This window comes from Plectropomus leopardus, chromosome 8 (assembly GCF_008729295.1).
Source record: "Plectropomus leopardus isolate mb chromosome 8, YSFRI_Pleo_2.0, whole genome shotgun sequence".
NCBI classification, from domain to species: domain Eukaryota; kingdom Metazoa; phylum Chordata; class Actinopteri; order Perciformes; family Serranidae; genus Plectropomus; species Plectropomus leopardus.
The window spans coordinates 183,559-195,916 of record NC_056470.1 but is presented as its reverse complement, the minus strand read 5'-3'; the positions used below and the strand labels follow the sequence as shown (position 1 = coordinate 195,916).

At 38.4% G+C, this 12,358-nt stretch overlaps 2 protein-coding genes across 2 annotated transcripts in view; both read left to right on the top strand.

Annotated features, from left to right (window-relative positions):
• The window catches only part of lamb2 (laminin, beta 2 (laminin S)), a 57,202-nt gene extending 52,969 nt beyond the window's left edge, over positions 1 to 4,233 (top strand). Inside the window, 5 exon segments of the mRNA XM_042491459.1 lie at positions 578 to 785; positions 889 to 1,030; positions 2,639 to 2,815; positions 2,912 to 3,071; positions 3,829 to 4,233. Coding sequence (XP_042347393.1) covers positions 578 to 785; positions 889 to 1,030; positions 2,639 to 2,815; positions 2,912 to 3,071; positions 3,829 to 3,965 — 824 coding nt within the window. The 3' untranslated portion in view covers positions 3,966 to 4,233.
• A 4,363-nt stretch (positions 4,234 to 8,596) lies between these two features.
• Positions 8,597 to 12,358, top strand: part of usp19 (ubiquitin specific peptidase 19) — a 33,374-nt gene continuing 29,612 nt past the window's right edge. Inside the window, 2 exon segments of the mRNA XM_042491126.1 lie at positions 8,597 to 8,886; positions 10,482 to 10,863. Coding sequence (XP_042347060.1) covers positions 10,647 to 10,863 — 217 coding nt within the window. The 5' untranslated portion in view covers positions 8,597 to 8,886; positions 10,482 to 10,646.

The following is a 12,358-nucleotide window of genomic DNA, read 5'->3' as shown; positions in this document are numbered from 1 at the left end:
TTTTCTGGACAGCAGTTCAGGGTACAGAACATACATCAAACAGACAGTTTAATTCCCCCTGCTGTTCAGATTTTTCTAAAATTTAAGAATTTTGTACAGTTTGGGAGAGACAAAGTCCACATATAAAAGCTTTGTAAAAAAGGCTTTAGAGGAAAACAGAGTAGCGGTCAGAGTAGAACAACATAACAGAGTAATTTATCCAAGGCGAAGGCGAAGAGAAAAAGTCATTTTTAATCAATAACATAAATATAATTTACTACATCTATCCACTCCCGTATTATGGGGAGTTTAGGAAGTAACCAGTGCCTTGTGAGAGCTTTTTTTGCAAGCAGAAATCAAAATATCAAACATATATTTATCAGAGTGCATTGCATGAAAATCAGCATGTCTGAAGAATTGTGTGAAAAAGAGCAGATCAATATTAAGTATGCTTTTTAATGCTTTGTGAAATTCTGCCCAGAAAGGCACCACCAGGCATTTATCATGTCCATTTAGCAACTTTACCAAGAACATAGTAATGTTGCCTGTTAATTAGTCCCCTATGTGATCCCTGCCACTTCTCATGTCTCTCTCTCAGAGGAGGGTGCCGATCCAGACAGCATTGAGGCGGTTGCGAACCGTGTGTTGGAGCTCTCCATCCCTGCTTCAACCCCGCAGATCAGACACCTCGCCAATGAAATCAAAGACAGGGTTCGCAGCCTTTACAATGTGGACACCATCCTGCAGCAGACGCAGGACGATGTCCGCCGGGCAGAGCAACTGCTGCTGGATGCCAAGAGGGCAAGGTTGTCAAAAAGAGACAGACCTAAAACCGATGTATTGATATATAATTATTTGAACGAACAAACATTCCATATTTATTCATCCTCTCTATAACTGTTCTAACAGGCACAGTGCTGAGGGGGTGAAGACCACCGCAGAGATGGTCAAACAGGCACTGGTGGATGCAAAGACCGCCCAGACTTCAGCAGAGAAGGCCATAGAGAGAGCCAAAGCTGACATTGGAGAGACCGAAGCCCGACTGGCACAGGTAACCAAAAAAAACCCCCGAAAAAAAAGGTCTTAAGGTCTGAGTCGTAATAGTGGTTAACTGTAAAATAAGTGCTGTGCAATAAGTACAACTTCTACTGCCCATATCTCTACAGGTAGTTATTGTAGTTTATTGATGCCAGTCACTGCAAATGGAACAATTGTTTTAAGACATTTTATTTACCAGCACCAAAATATTAATAATCAGTGTTTTATACGGTTATATGAATGTTTTCTCTCCACTGGATGTGTCAGAAGAATCTCTCCTCTTATTCACTGTTATTATCCTGGCTAGGTTAATATTATTATCATTATTAGGAGTAGTAGTAGTAGTATTATTAGTATTAGTGTTAGTATTGTTATATTTGACCTGCTGCCATAATCAGTATTTTTTAATCATCATTGTTATATTGATATAATATATCATATATAATATAATAATAACAATATATAAAATTACTTTTTATATTATAAATAATGATATAATCCAATCAAATAAATAATAATTAACTAATAAATAATAACAAATTAATAACAATTAATAAGTTGTATATATGCATATTATAATTCTTATTATTGTGTCATCATCATTTTCCATTACAATGGAATAATGTGCAAAATGTGTCACTTGGAGTCACAACCCACAAGGAATTATCAGCCAACTCCTAGTTGATCTCAAGTGATCACGTTTTGGCTCTTTTAAATTTGTTGTTTTTCAGTCTCACTGCTCTCATCAGTGTTGATTTGTGCCTCAAAGGGAGCTGTTTGCTTGACTTATTCTCATTCCCAGGTCATCAAATACTGATGCTCTGCTACACCTCAGTTCCTGATACTTAAATCATTTGGCCTCTGTATGAGATAAATCAGGCTTTCAACCAACTCCAGTGTAAACCCATCTGTTGTAATATTAGATGCTCAGAGCAACTTACACATAAAGTCTGCGCAGGGAGGATGTAGGGGAGGTGGACGGGTCAAACAAACACAAGACTTTCACCCAGGAGACTGCTGTTTGTGTTTCCTTTGAAACACATTTTAACCCAAACCACAATCTTTTTTTAAACTGAACAGGGAAGTTTTGGTGCTGAATTTCCATTTCCTGTGAACATGTTGGTTTATTTTTAAATGATACTGTGCATATAACAAGCAGAAACTGACATGTCCAGACCTGACACTAGAGGGGTACCTAGAGCATCAAAGTTTGAAGCTTAGGGTCACTGACCAAGCTGCCCTATTTGAGGAGTTGGGAACGTGTTGGTTTTCAGCAAAAAAGCTTTCCTAAATCCAGTTTACACTCCCTGCTCAGCTCCAAACGGCAGACAAACACAGTTAGAGACCAGCTGGTGAACACTGTGGAACATATAGCAGGAAAAGAGCCAGATATGGTATTATATTGTAATATAATGATACCCATGTGTTGACAGGCTAGTGCAAGAAAATCTATGGATTTTTTTTCTAAATTTATGTCCGATCTGTATTCATAGCACAACTCCTTAAACATCCAGGCCTTGCACATAATAAAACACAATGCTTAATCCAATGCAAGCAAACTTTGTAATGATATTACTCCAGAAGAATCAGAATTCACTTTGCTTGTGCACGCTCTCTTCAGATTGAGTCGGAGACATCCAACAGTGAGAAGGACTTGAATGATGCCATGGACCGCTTGGGAACCCTGGGACGGGAGATTAATGCCCTGAAGACCAAACGTGCCAACAACAGCATGGCTGCAGCCCGAGCCGAGGAAACAGCCACCATGGCACGGGACAAGGCAAACGAAGCCAAGCAGGTGTGTGTCTGTGTTTGTGTGTGCGCACCGGCTTTTCCTCATTAGAAAGCACATACAACTTGTGAAGAAAAAACTATCTCCTGTCTTGATGCTCAGATTCTGGACGGCCAGCTGACAGATAAATTCCATGAGGTGCAGCAGCGGGTCGACACAAAGGCCAAGGCTGTGCAGGATGCCAAGAAAAGGGCAGAGAGCCTCAGAAATGAAGCAAGGGAACTACTGAGAGATGCTCAGAACAAGCTCCAAAGACTAGCAGGTGCTCATTAATATCTGTGTGTGTGTGTGTGTGTGTGTGTGTGTGTGCGTGCGCATCTGTGTGGTGTTGTTGAAACATGACAAGTGTACACAATCTGTTACAAATGTATAGAAGTGATGTTTTACTATGTTTTACTATTCACATAAGCTATTTAGATGCAATTTGAAATGCACAAACATAAAACAGAGGGTCAGCTGCTAATTGGATCCTCCAGCTGTAGTTTGAGGTCAAGACACCAGAATATTTTTTTGTATAGTACTTTTCACACAGGTTAGTGCAATTCAAAGCACTTATCAGGTGACTGATTAGCAGATAATAACACAGTACACATATAAATTTGCTAAGATTAATGCACACAGAAATAAAAATGTAAAGGGGAAATAATAGAACCAATAGAAAAAAAGCAGTTGGAAATACAAGTAGATTAAAGGCAATAAACACAACAGTACAATAACATACTGGCCTTACTGGTTCATGCATTGCAAGCATTATAGGGAAATAGGCTTATAGAAATAGAAATAACAATGCATGAAGAAGTATTTCATTATTGGAAAGATGGTCTTTTCATAAGACTGGGCTGTCTATGCAGTTGAAAGACACAAATGCTTTTAAAATTGGTGCTGCATGACCAGAGAAATCAGAGGAATAGGACTGGAGCTCTTGCGGTAGGAATAGGGGGCTTACTGGTAAGAAACAATCTTGAATTTTAATTAAATGGTGCACAGAAATATGTTTCTAATATTTCTGCCTCCCACAGAGCTGGAGAAGAACTACGAGGAGAACCAGAGGGCGTTGGAGGGGAAAGCTCGACAGCTGGACGGCTTAGAGGACAAGATGAAAGCCATCCTTAACGACATCAACAAACAAATCCAGATCTACAACACATGCCAGTAACTCACTACTCCATGTGATGAAAAACAGGAGCATCGTCATATTATTCTGGTATTTTCTCCAGATACAGCAACTGTACAATAGACTTTATAGAAACTATCAAAGTGGAGGGTCGGGGTGGTTATTTTATCACTCTGCATGTGAATTTAAAAAGATTGCTATCATATTTAGGAATATATACGTAAACATACCTAATTGAACATGAAAAGGTTTTATGATATCACATATTTTATTTTGATTTGAATTTGTGCACATTATTATATTCTGATAATAATAATTATTATTATTTCAAAATAATCTGGAAATGTATCTGTTTAAATTTGTGTTTTGAACATGAAAAATTAAAATTATAATCTAGAAAGGTGATAACAACTTAGATTTGGGTGAAAATAATTCCTTGCAAACAATCTGTAGTTGAACCATTGTTGATTTATATTTTTAATTTACTCAGAGTGACTGTGGCATAATAAGTGGGTCAATATAATTTTCTGCCCATTTTTCTCTTTCTCTTTGTAACTACTGGAGACATATTCTGAGCTGTGCTCATTGTGAGGACTTTATTTAAACTGCAGTGGACAGTGTCTTCTTTTAGAATGAAACACAACAACTTTTGGGTGCATGAGGACATAAAATCAGAATGAAAATCTGTTCAAATTGAAACAGATTTTCTGTAAGATCACTAAAAACTGAAAGGCTTTAACTATGTTTTCAAATATTTTTAAAAAAGCCAAAAAGCAGAGACAAGGGAATAGATCTTCGTCCCTGTGTAGTATCAACGAGCTTTAAGACGAACAAGGGTTATTGCATTCATATGGATTTTAAATTTAGGAATTTGTACCAACTGTGGTGCTAACAATGCATTGTTGTATTTTGTCTGCCTTTATATAAATAACAGGGAAACAAAAGATATGACCATTTTTATGTGAAAATAAAATGAACTGCTTGACTCTGCTAAGCCAATAGAGAACCAGCCCAAAAACCACCTCTGCCTGGAGTAGGAGGAGGGCTGTAAACTATTACTACACAGGAATAATGTAATAATGACAGCAGTGAAAGCTGCATGTTAGCGTAAAGTGTATGCTAGTGGCACGGCTCTAGTGATGCCATTATTGGTCGGTCTGTCAGTCTGTGTGGATGAACTTTGGTCCAGACATTATGGTCTGCTGAGCCTGACATGTTCTGAAGTCACTGTTCAGAGGATAGACTCTCTATATTTAGGTAACAATGTGTCGTTCCCTTTGGTACCCCCCTCAGGACAAACTCAAAGGACTATTTACACATTTTACAAAACAGGCTTTTTTGCTTTCTTGCCCAGAATTGGATGAGAGCATTAATACCAGACTGTGGGACAGTTATGATGCTACAGCCAGCAGTTGGTTAGCTTTGAAACTCAAGCAAATTAGCCTGATTTAACTAAAGAAAAAAAAATGGAAAAAGGCAATGAGAAACTAAAGAAGAAGTGACCCAAAAATTTGCAAGAATTTGCACAAAAAAAATACAAGAAAATGACCTTGAAAATAAAATAAATAGTAAAAACTTTTTTTTAAATTAAAAAACAAAAAACAAAACAAAATAATAAAAAGATAATTATAATAATTGTAACTATATTTTTGGAAGCTTTTGATAATTTTCTTGTATTCTCTCTACCATTAATACCTTTTACAAATTTCTTGCATTTTCTCCCGTGTTTTAGAAAAAAACCTAACCAAATTTCTAATGTTTTATAAGTTTAAATGCTTGTGAAAGGTGTCTGAATGCAGCACAGGAAAAATTATATCGATCCAGATTTCAGAAGGTTAAATGGCAAAATCAAGTCACCTCCTGGGAACGCAGAAGTTCAATAATTAACATATTATACTTCTGAATTCCAGGAGTCTTGTTGTCGCTGCGAAGTTGCCTTGCAACCAACTGACACTCCACCCATCCGGCTACCAACAAAGATAGCTGTTGATATTTGGTTGAATTTATTTTGGGTACCAAAATTCAAAGTTAGGACATCTCATGCCAATGTCAGTATGACGTAAAATACTGACGATGGTTGGTTTGTTGGTTTTAAATTGTGTTGTTAAGTAACAATTTATATATATAGCAATGACATTCAACCTAACATACAGAGAAGTAAAGTGAAAAACGTCATAATGTTAACGTCCACACAACGTGAAATTCTAAGATTGTTAGACATTTAGAATATGCCAGCCGGGCAGGTACTCAGCTCCTATCCAAGAAATAACCTGGCACATAAGTCCTTGTGAAACCACAACGTGTCATTTTTACGCAAGATATAACATGTCAGTGAATTTTTGAGGCAGTGGTAGGCATTTTTTACATTGGGATGTAGCCAGGCTAGCTGTTTCCCTCTGTTTCCAGTCTTTATGCTAAGCTAAGCTAACAGTCTCCTACAGTGGTCAGATATGAGTGTACTGATCTTCTGACTCTTGCCAAGAAAGCAAATACAAGTTATTTTCCAAAATGTCGAACTATTCCTTATAGTCATTAACAGAAACTCATTTTTATGAATGCCAAATGTGTGACCCGCAGATTGTGGATGTTTTGGGGTTTTTTTTAAATCAAATGTACTGTGATGGAATATGTGAGATCTGTAGTAATGGATTCCTCACTGTAGTGACATAGTACTCTTTGGTATCTAGTGTTTAATTGTGCCTTATAGTATTCCAGTGTCTTTGACATTTTGCTCATTGTACTATTTTTTAGTATGTGTATACAATCTAACTTTATACACATATTTCCCTTTAGATCAAACTGACAGCCACATGATTTTGATAACTAATTGCCAAAGCCAAAAATACCAAAAGAAGCTTGTGTAAAGATAATTTGTGTACAGTTTTGTGAATAAAGGTTGGATAACTTTCTCTGTGTAGAAAGAGCTTCTTTGAGCATCTTTATAAGGAGGCATTACGAAATCAAATTACAGTATCCGTGCTTAATACTGTCCTATTTTCTAACCTTGCTTCCTTGTGGTGTGAATGAGCACGAGTTCACACAAGGATCTGCAAGAGTGTAAGATGTCCCAGTTCTATTTTTGTGCTCTGCAATGATGCTCATGAGTCCTTGATGTGCCCGATGACAAACTCTGTGTTGTTGCAGACCTAACAGCTGTCTCTTTCCCAAACTTTCCAACAATGTCTGATCACTGCAAATGGGACTTAATATACTGCTGATATGACAGACGTAACAGCATTAGCCAAGACCAGCCCTAATGTTTTGGCAAGTAGAAAGGCACTATACAAAGAGAAAGCAAAAGTAAAGGAGTGACAACAAGAACTGGAGACATTTTGCCTGTAGTGCTTGGTTTGGCTGTAAAGATTTTTGGCAATTGCAATATAGTCATATGTAAATTATGTTTGGATGATGTTTTGGAGCACAGTAATATACTGGGATTTTTAGAACAATTACAGTTAGTAATAATAATAATAATAATGATTATATTGTATGTTGTTTTTTATCATTAATTTTACTCCTATGTAAAGTTGAGACAAACATGTGCATGCAAACACTAATAATAAATAATTATTATTAATATTGTTTTTAAGAACATGTGAATGTTAGAGCACAAAATAAACAGCACTGTTATGACCATATGAGGGCGCAATTCAAAATACAAGTTCCATAAATAAGTAAAATGTAGATATAGAATTAAGCTCATATATGCAGAAAAAGAGTAAAGAAACAACCATTAAAATAAGCAGTTTAAGATGCTAATAAAGAAATTATCTCATATAAAACAGAATGACAATAAAGGAACTAAAATAATGATGAGGTCAGGGGGTAAGAATAACAAACAATTCTGTACAAACTAAACAATTCTTGCAATCTGGTGTGTGATACAAAATGCAAATATGAGCTGATATACAGTGAAATGTTTTACTTTTTTTATTTCAAGGACTCAGACATCAGTGTTGTGATTAATTCTCTGGATGCTCTTTGCGTGTGGTCATGCTCTCCTCCACTGGAGTTGCACAGGTTTGCATCATCACTGTCAACAGCATAATAATGCAGACTCATAGGCTGACACAAGGCCCCGGGGTGTCATTTGGGATAAGGGTCCTGTCTAAAAATAGTAGGGGTCTTGATGCATGATGACCATGGCCCTGTCAGTCCCCTTCTCTGAAGGTTAAAAAAAAAATATGCACCCATGTAAAGAGCAGGCACATGGGCACCATTGAATACTGACTGGAGGATCTGGGATGGTCTTTAGCTGAAGCAGAAGTTCCATCAGTCACCTATGACCCAAACACCAGACTCTATTGAGAAAAACTGATTTGACATCACTGAACACAGGAGCTGCAGGTCTATCACTGCCTCATAGGACTCCCACTTTACAAAAAGCGAACTATCCCTTTAAGGGCCTCATTAATTCCTTTCTTCTCCTGTTGGTAATACAATCTTGATGATTAAACTAGAGCAAAAGATCAAAACGTATACTGTTTAAAAAAACAAATACTTCAACCTGGTTTGAATGGACTGATTGAAATGTATTCTGTGACAGAGAAGGAGAGAGAGAGAAAGACAGAGAGAGAGAAAGAGAAATGCAGAGAGAGGGGTAAAGGAAGGCTACAGATCACGTGAACGCGCCAGCCAGGAAGTGGCCGTCTGGTCGATGCGCGCACTCATTTCACATCACGTATGGCCGGGCGGCACTGTAATTTGTTCCAAACAAAGTAGGACTCACCCCGCAGAGGCTGAATGGTACCGACAGACCGAGGAGTTCTGCAGTTGGCGTCTTTTGTTTAAATCTCTGGGATGAATACTTTAAATTGACCAGAAATGGGTCCCGGATAAAGGAAAGAATCTTCCAGAAACACCGTGTACTGCGGGGTTTCGAGTGCGGGTAGGAGAGAAGGGGCCCGCGGCCGTGAAGGAGCTTAGCAGCCACGGAATCCAATTTTCGCCAAATTCAAGCCCCGTAAGTCTTCATTTTCAATGTCAATATTAACCTTGTATTTACTAACAGTCGGGCGTCAGGTGTCACGATGTGTCATGTTATGTTGCCTGTTTAAAGTAGGCAGTCCCTTTCGTGTCAGTTAGCGTTAGCTTGGTGTAGCTAATGACATTAGCTCCTCGAAGACTGTAGGAGCGTTTGATTGTTTGACCTGTCCGGCGCTCTGTTGTAACACACCGGCTGCAGACCAAGTGTAGTCATCGTATTGATAATTAACGTTATGTTGTAGTAATGTGGGCTGTTACTTCTGTCCAGTAAAGCCAAGACAGCTATTTCAAGTACAGCATATATGCAAACTCCTATCTGCAGCCCAAGAATTGTATTGCCTCGCACTCTTTGATATGTATCCAGGTACAATAAAGTAATATTTATATGTTAATGACTCAAGGAATTGTGCTTATTAAAATAAATTAGGTTGAGAAGACATGATTTTCAGAAAAATAACGTTAGTCAAACGCTAATGGCAGATGTATATGTCTCATGTCGACAGGCACATGACAGTCCAAAACACATGTGCATTAAAATAAACGAACCTCTGCAGTCGGCCGGCTAACTTGCCACTTCCCAAGCTAACAGCTCCAGTAACGGGAAGCTGCATTGTTAAGCTTGTTAGCTAGCTTAATGAACATCACCCATGTTTTCGGAAATGTGCTGTACTGAACGCCGAATAAGATGGCTGATGTAGCTGCTGTCCTTTGTTTGTCATTTGACTGTCCAAGCTAGCAACTTGCTACTTGCTGCTGCTATGCTAAGGAAACGAAGCAACGACGGTCTTGTTCGGCTAACGTTATGTGCTGAGAAATATGTTTACGTTTTAAGACATAATGTCCGTGTGTACTTCACATGGGCGTACATACCACTGAGGTCAAGACCTCTGTATGTATTATAAGTATACAGTTGTTTAAAAGGGAGCTTTGGGGGCCTGTTGTAAGTTATTTTGGGGGCAATGAGTTAGACTTGTAAGATTATCCAGTATTGTTCATATTTAACCATAATAGAGGGCCCTTTAGTTGGGGGGCTAATGGTAAAGTCTGCCCCTGATTATGATTATTCTCTATTTTTTTAATTCTGTGTCCACCCAGTGATTATGCTGTTCTCTACACCCTCAATCTAACTAACCTTGACTAGTGCAAATGGTGTAGAAATGCAGGAAATGTATTTGAATTTATTATTATTTTTTTGCTGGGGGACCACCTTTAGACCCCTAATAGTTATGTATTTTTGTATGATTTATGCTACTGCCCACTGACATGGTTTTAAAGCTATTGTTGTCCAATTATTGCTCTCCAGATGTCTTAAAATACACATATTTAGATCAGGGAACTCAAAACTTTTTTTAGGGAAGCATGCCCCAGAACCCATCTAGCAAGCTTGGTTTTTGGACCTTAGTGTTTGTAAACGTGTGTGTGTGTGTGTGTGCATTATACAAACTAAATATACTAATATACCAATGAAATGTTAAACCTTGCATTTTGCACATGTTGATGCCAAATACTCACTGGACATCACTATTAGATTCTTCACCACACCATTAAATGTCTCCCTGTCCTCTTCCTCAGGTCCCCATCCCTTACTAGCCTTCCTGATTCTGTTCTGGGAGAGTTCAGACCAGTATCATCGCCAAGATAGCCGGGCCAGGCAGGAAGAGGCACACCTCAGATCCAGACCCCAGCAGTGGTAGTGATTCCGGCGACGGGCGGCCTGTCAGTGCCAAGTGCCCGAAGATGGCCAGCAGTGGTGGAAGTGGAGTGGCTGGTAACGAAACGGTGGGCCGTCGAGGTGGGGCTCAGCAAAGAGGAGGCAGTGGTAGGGACAACAGCTCAGATTTGTCCTCCAGTACCAGTAAGAAGAAGCAGAAGGACAGGGCCAACCAGGAGAGCAGAGAGGCCAAGAGGTTAGCCGCTGCAGCAGTAGACGGGGTTATTGCAGAGGTCAAGAAAGGTGAGTAGGACTAAATGTGTTGTGCAAGTAATAAAACATTTGCTACTGATTAATAGACTAATATTTGTCAGGCTAAACAGTTACTTTTACAAGAAAATCAAATGGATTAACACATTCAAACCACACTGCAGGTTAGATATTGTAGTGTACACACAATACACATAATGAAAATATGGTAATGCTTTTCAGTTATTACCTTTTGCTAGGGTATGTGTTATCACAATACTGTATCCAAAATACAATATTATTGTGATTTTAGTGTTTTGTAGCCAAGTATTTTGATGAAACATATTGTTGTTTGTTAAACAGCTAGTAGCAGTAAATCTTGTTAATCTGCAAGCATTACCTGCCAGGGATCCAGGGACCCCCCACACATCCTTGAGGGAGTTCCAAGGGGATCCCAGAGCAGAATATATTTTCACTATTTTGATTCACTATAGAAGTGAGCCCCAAGTTGAATAATAGTTGTAAGAGTAAATATTATGATCATAAGTTTCACTTCCTCAGTGGGTAATGCCTCAACATTTGACTACTGTAGAATTCTAGTCTTAGTCATATTTAACAACCAAAATATTTTCAGATGGAGGTCCCTGAAGCAGAATCTTATCAATGTGGTTCTCTGACCTTATGTGTATCGGTGATGGGGTCCATGATATGAAAAATGTTGATGACCTCTGGTGTTGATCACAAGAACACACAGTTTGACATTATTATCTGGGAAACACAGTTTCATGTTTATAAGGTGTGTTCTGTCATTCGTTGAGACATTTATGGCATGAATTGTTAAACACATTAATACAGCAATTTCTGCATATTTAGTTTAGTTTTAGTCATCTGTAGTCATCACAATTCTGTGATGGAAAGAAAACACGCGGCCTCTTATGAAGTTGCAGTGTTGTCAATTTCATCCTTTTGTTGCACTTTATGCTGCCGCCTGATTGCTTTTTTCTATGAGCTGACCACTTTGTACATAGTGTACATTCCATTTATTCTGGGTTGTGTGTGTGTCACATAATACGTGTTGTGGTAGTCCTCAGTAAACCCTGCTTTGTGTATTTAAAGATCCAGGAAATGTTTTGTACATCTAGATATGATAAAGGATCAGTTTAAATTTAAAAAGGGAGAGAACTGTAGAACCTGCACTGAAGTATTTATCACTCTTAAGTATTCTGCATAATTCTTGTAAAGGTAAATGAAATGTGTGATTTCCCTTTACTTCAGATATCCATTTTCATGTTTACTTTGCTTTGTTTTCCTTTGTAGTAAAAAATCTGCGTGCTTATCCTTGTAGGTGTTCAACGGAAAACAACCTTATTTCCTCGTCCTTTATTTGTGCCGCATAAGAATGATTGCAGTATTGGGATTGCATTCATGTGATTGATATGCCTGACAGTAGTTCATCCCTGGAGATTGAGATTGAGACCAAAGAGCAGTGTTGGAAATGAGAACCAGCCACCCGCCAAATGTTGTTAAAATATGCAAGTGCCTGCGAGAT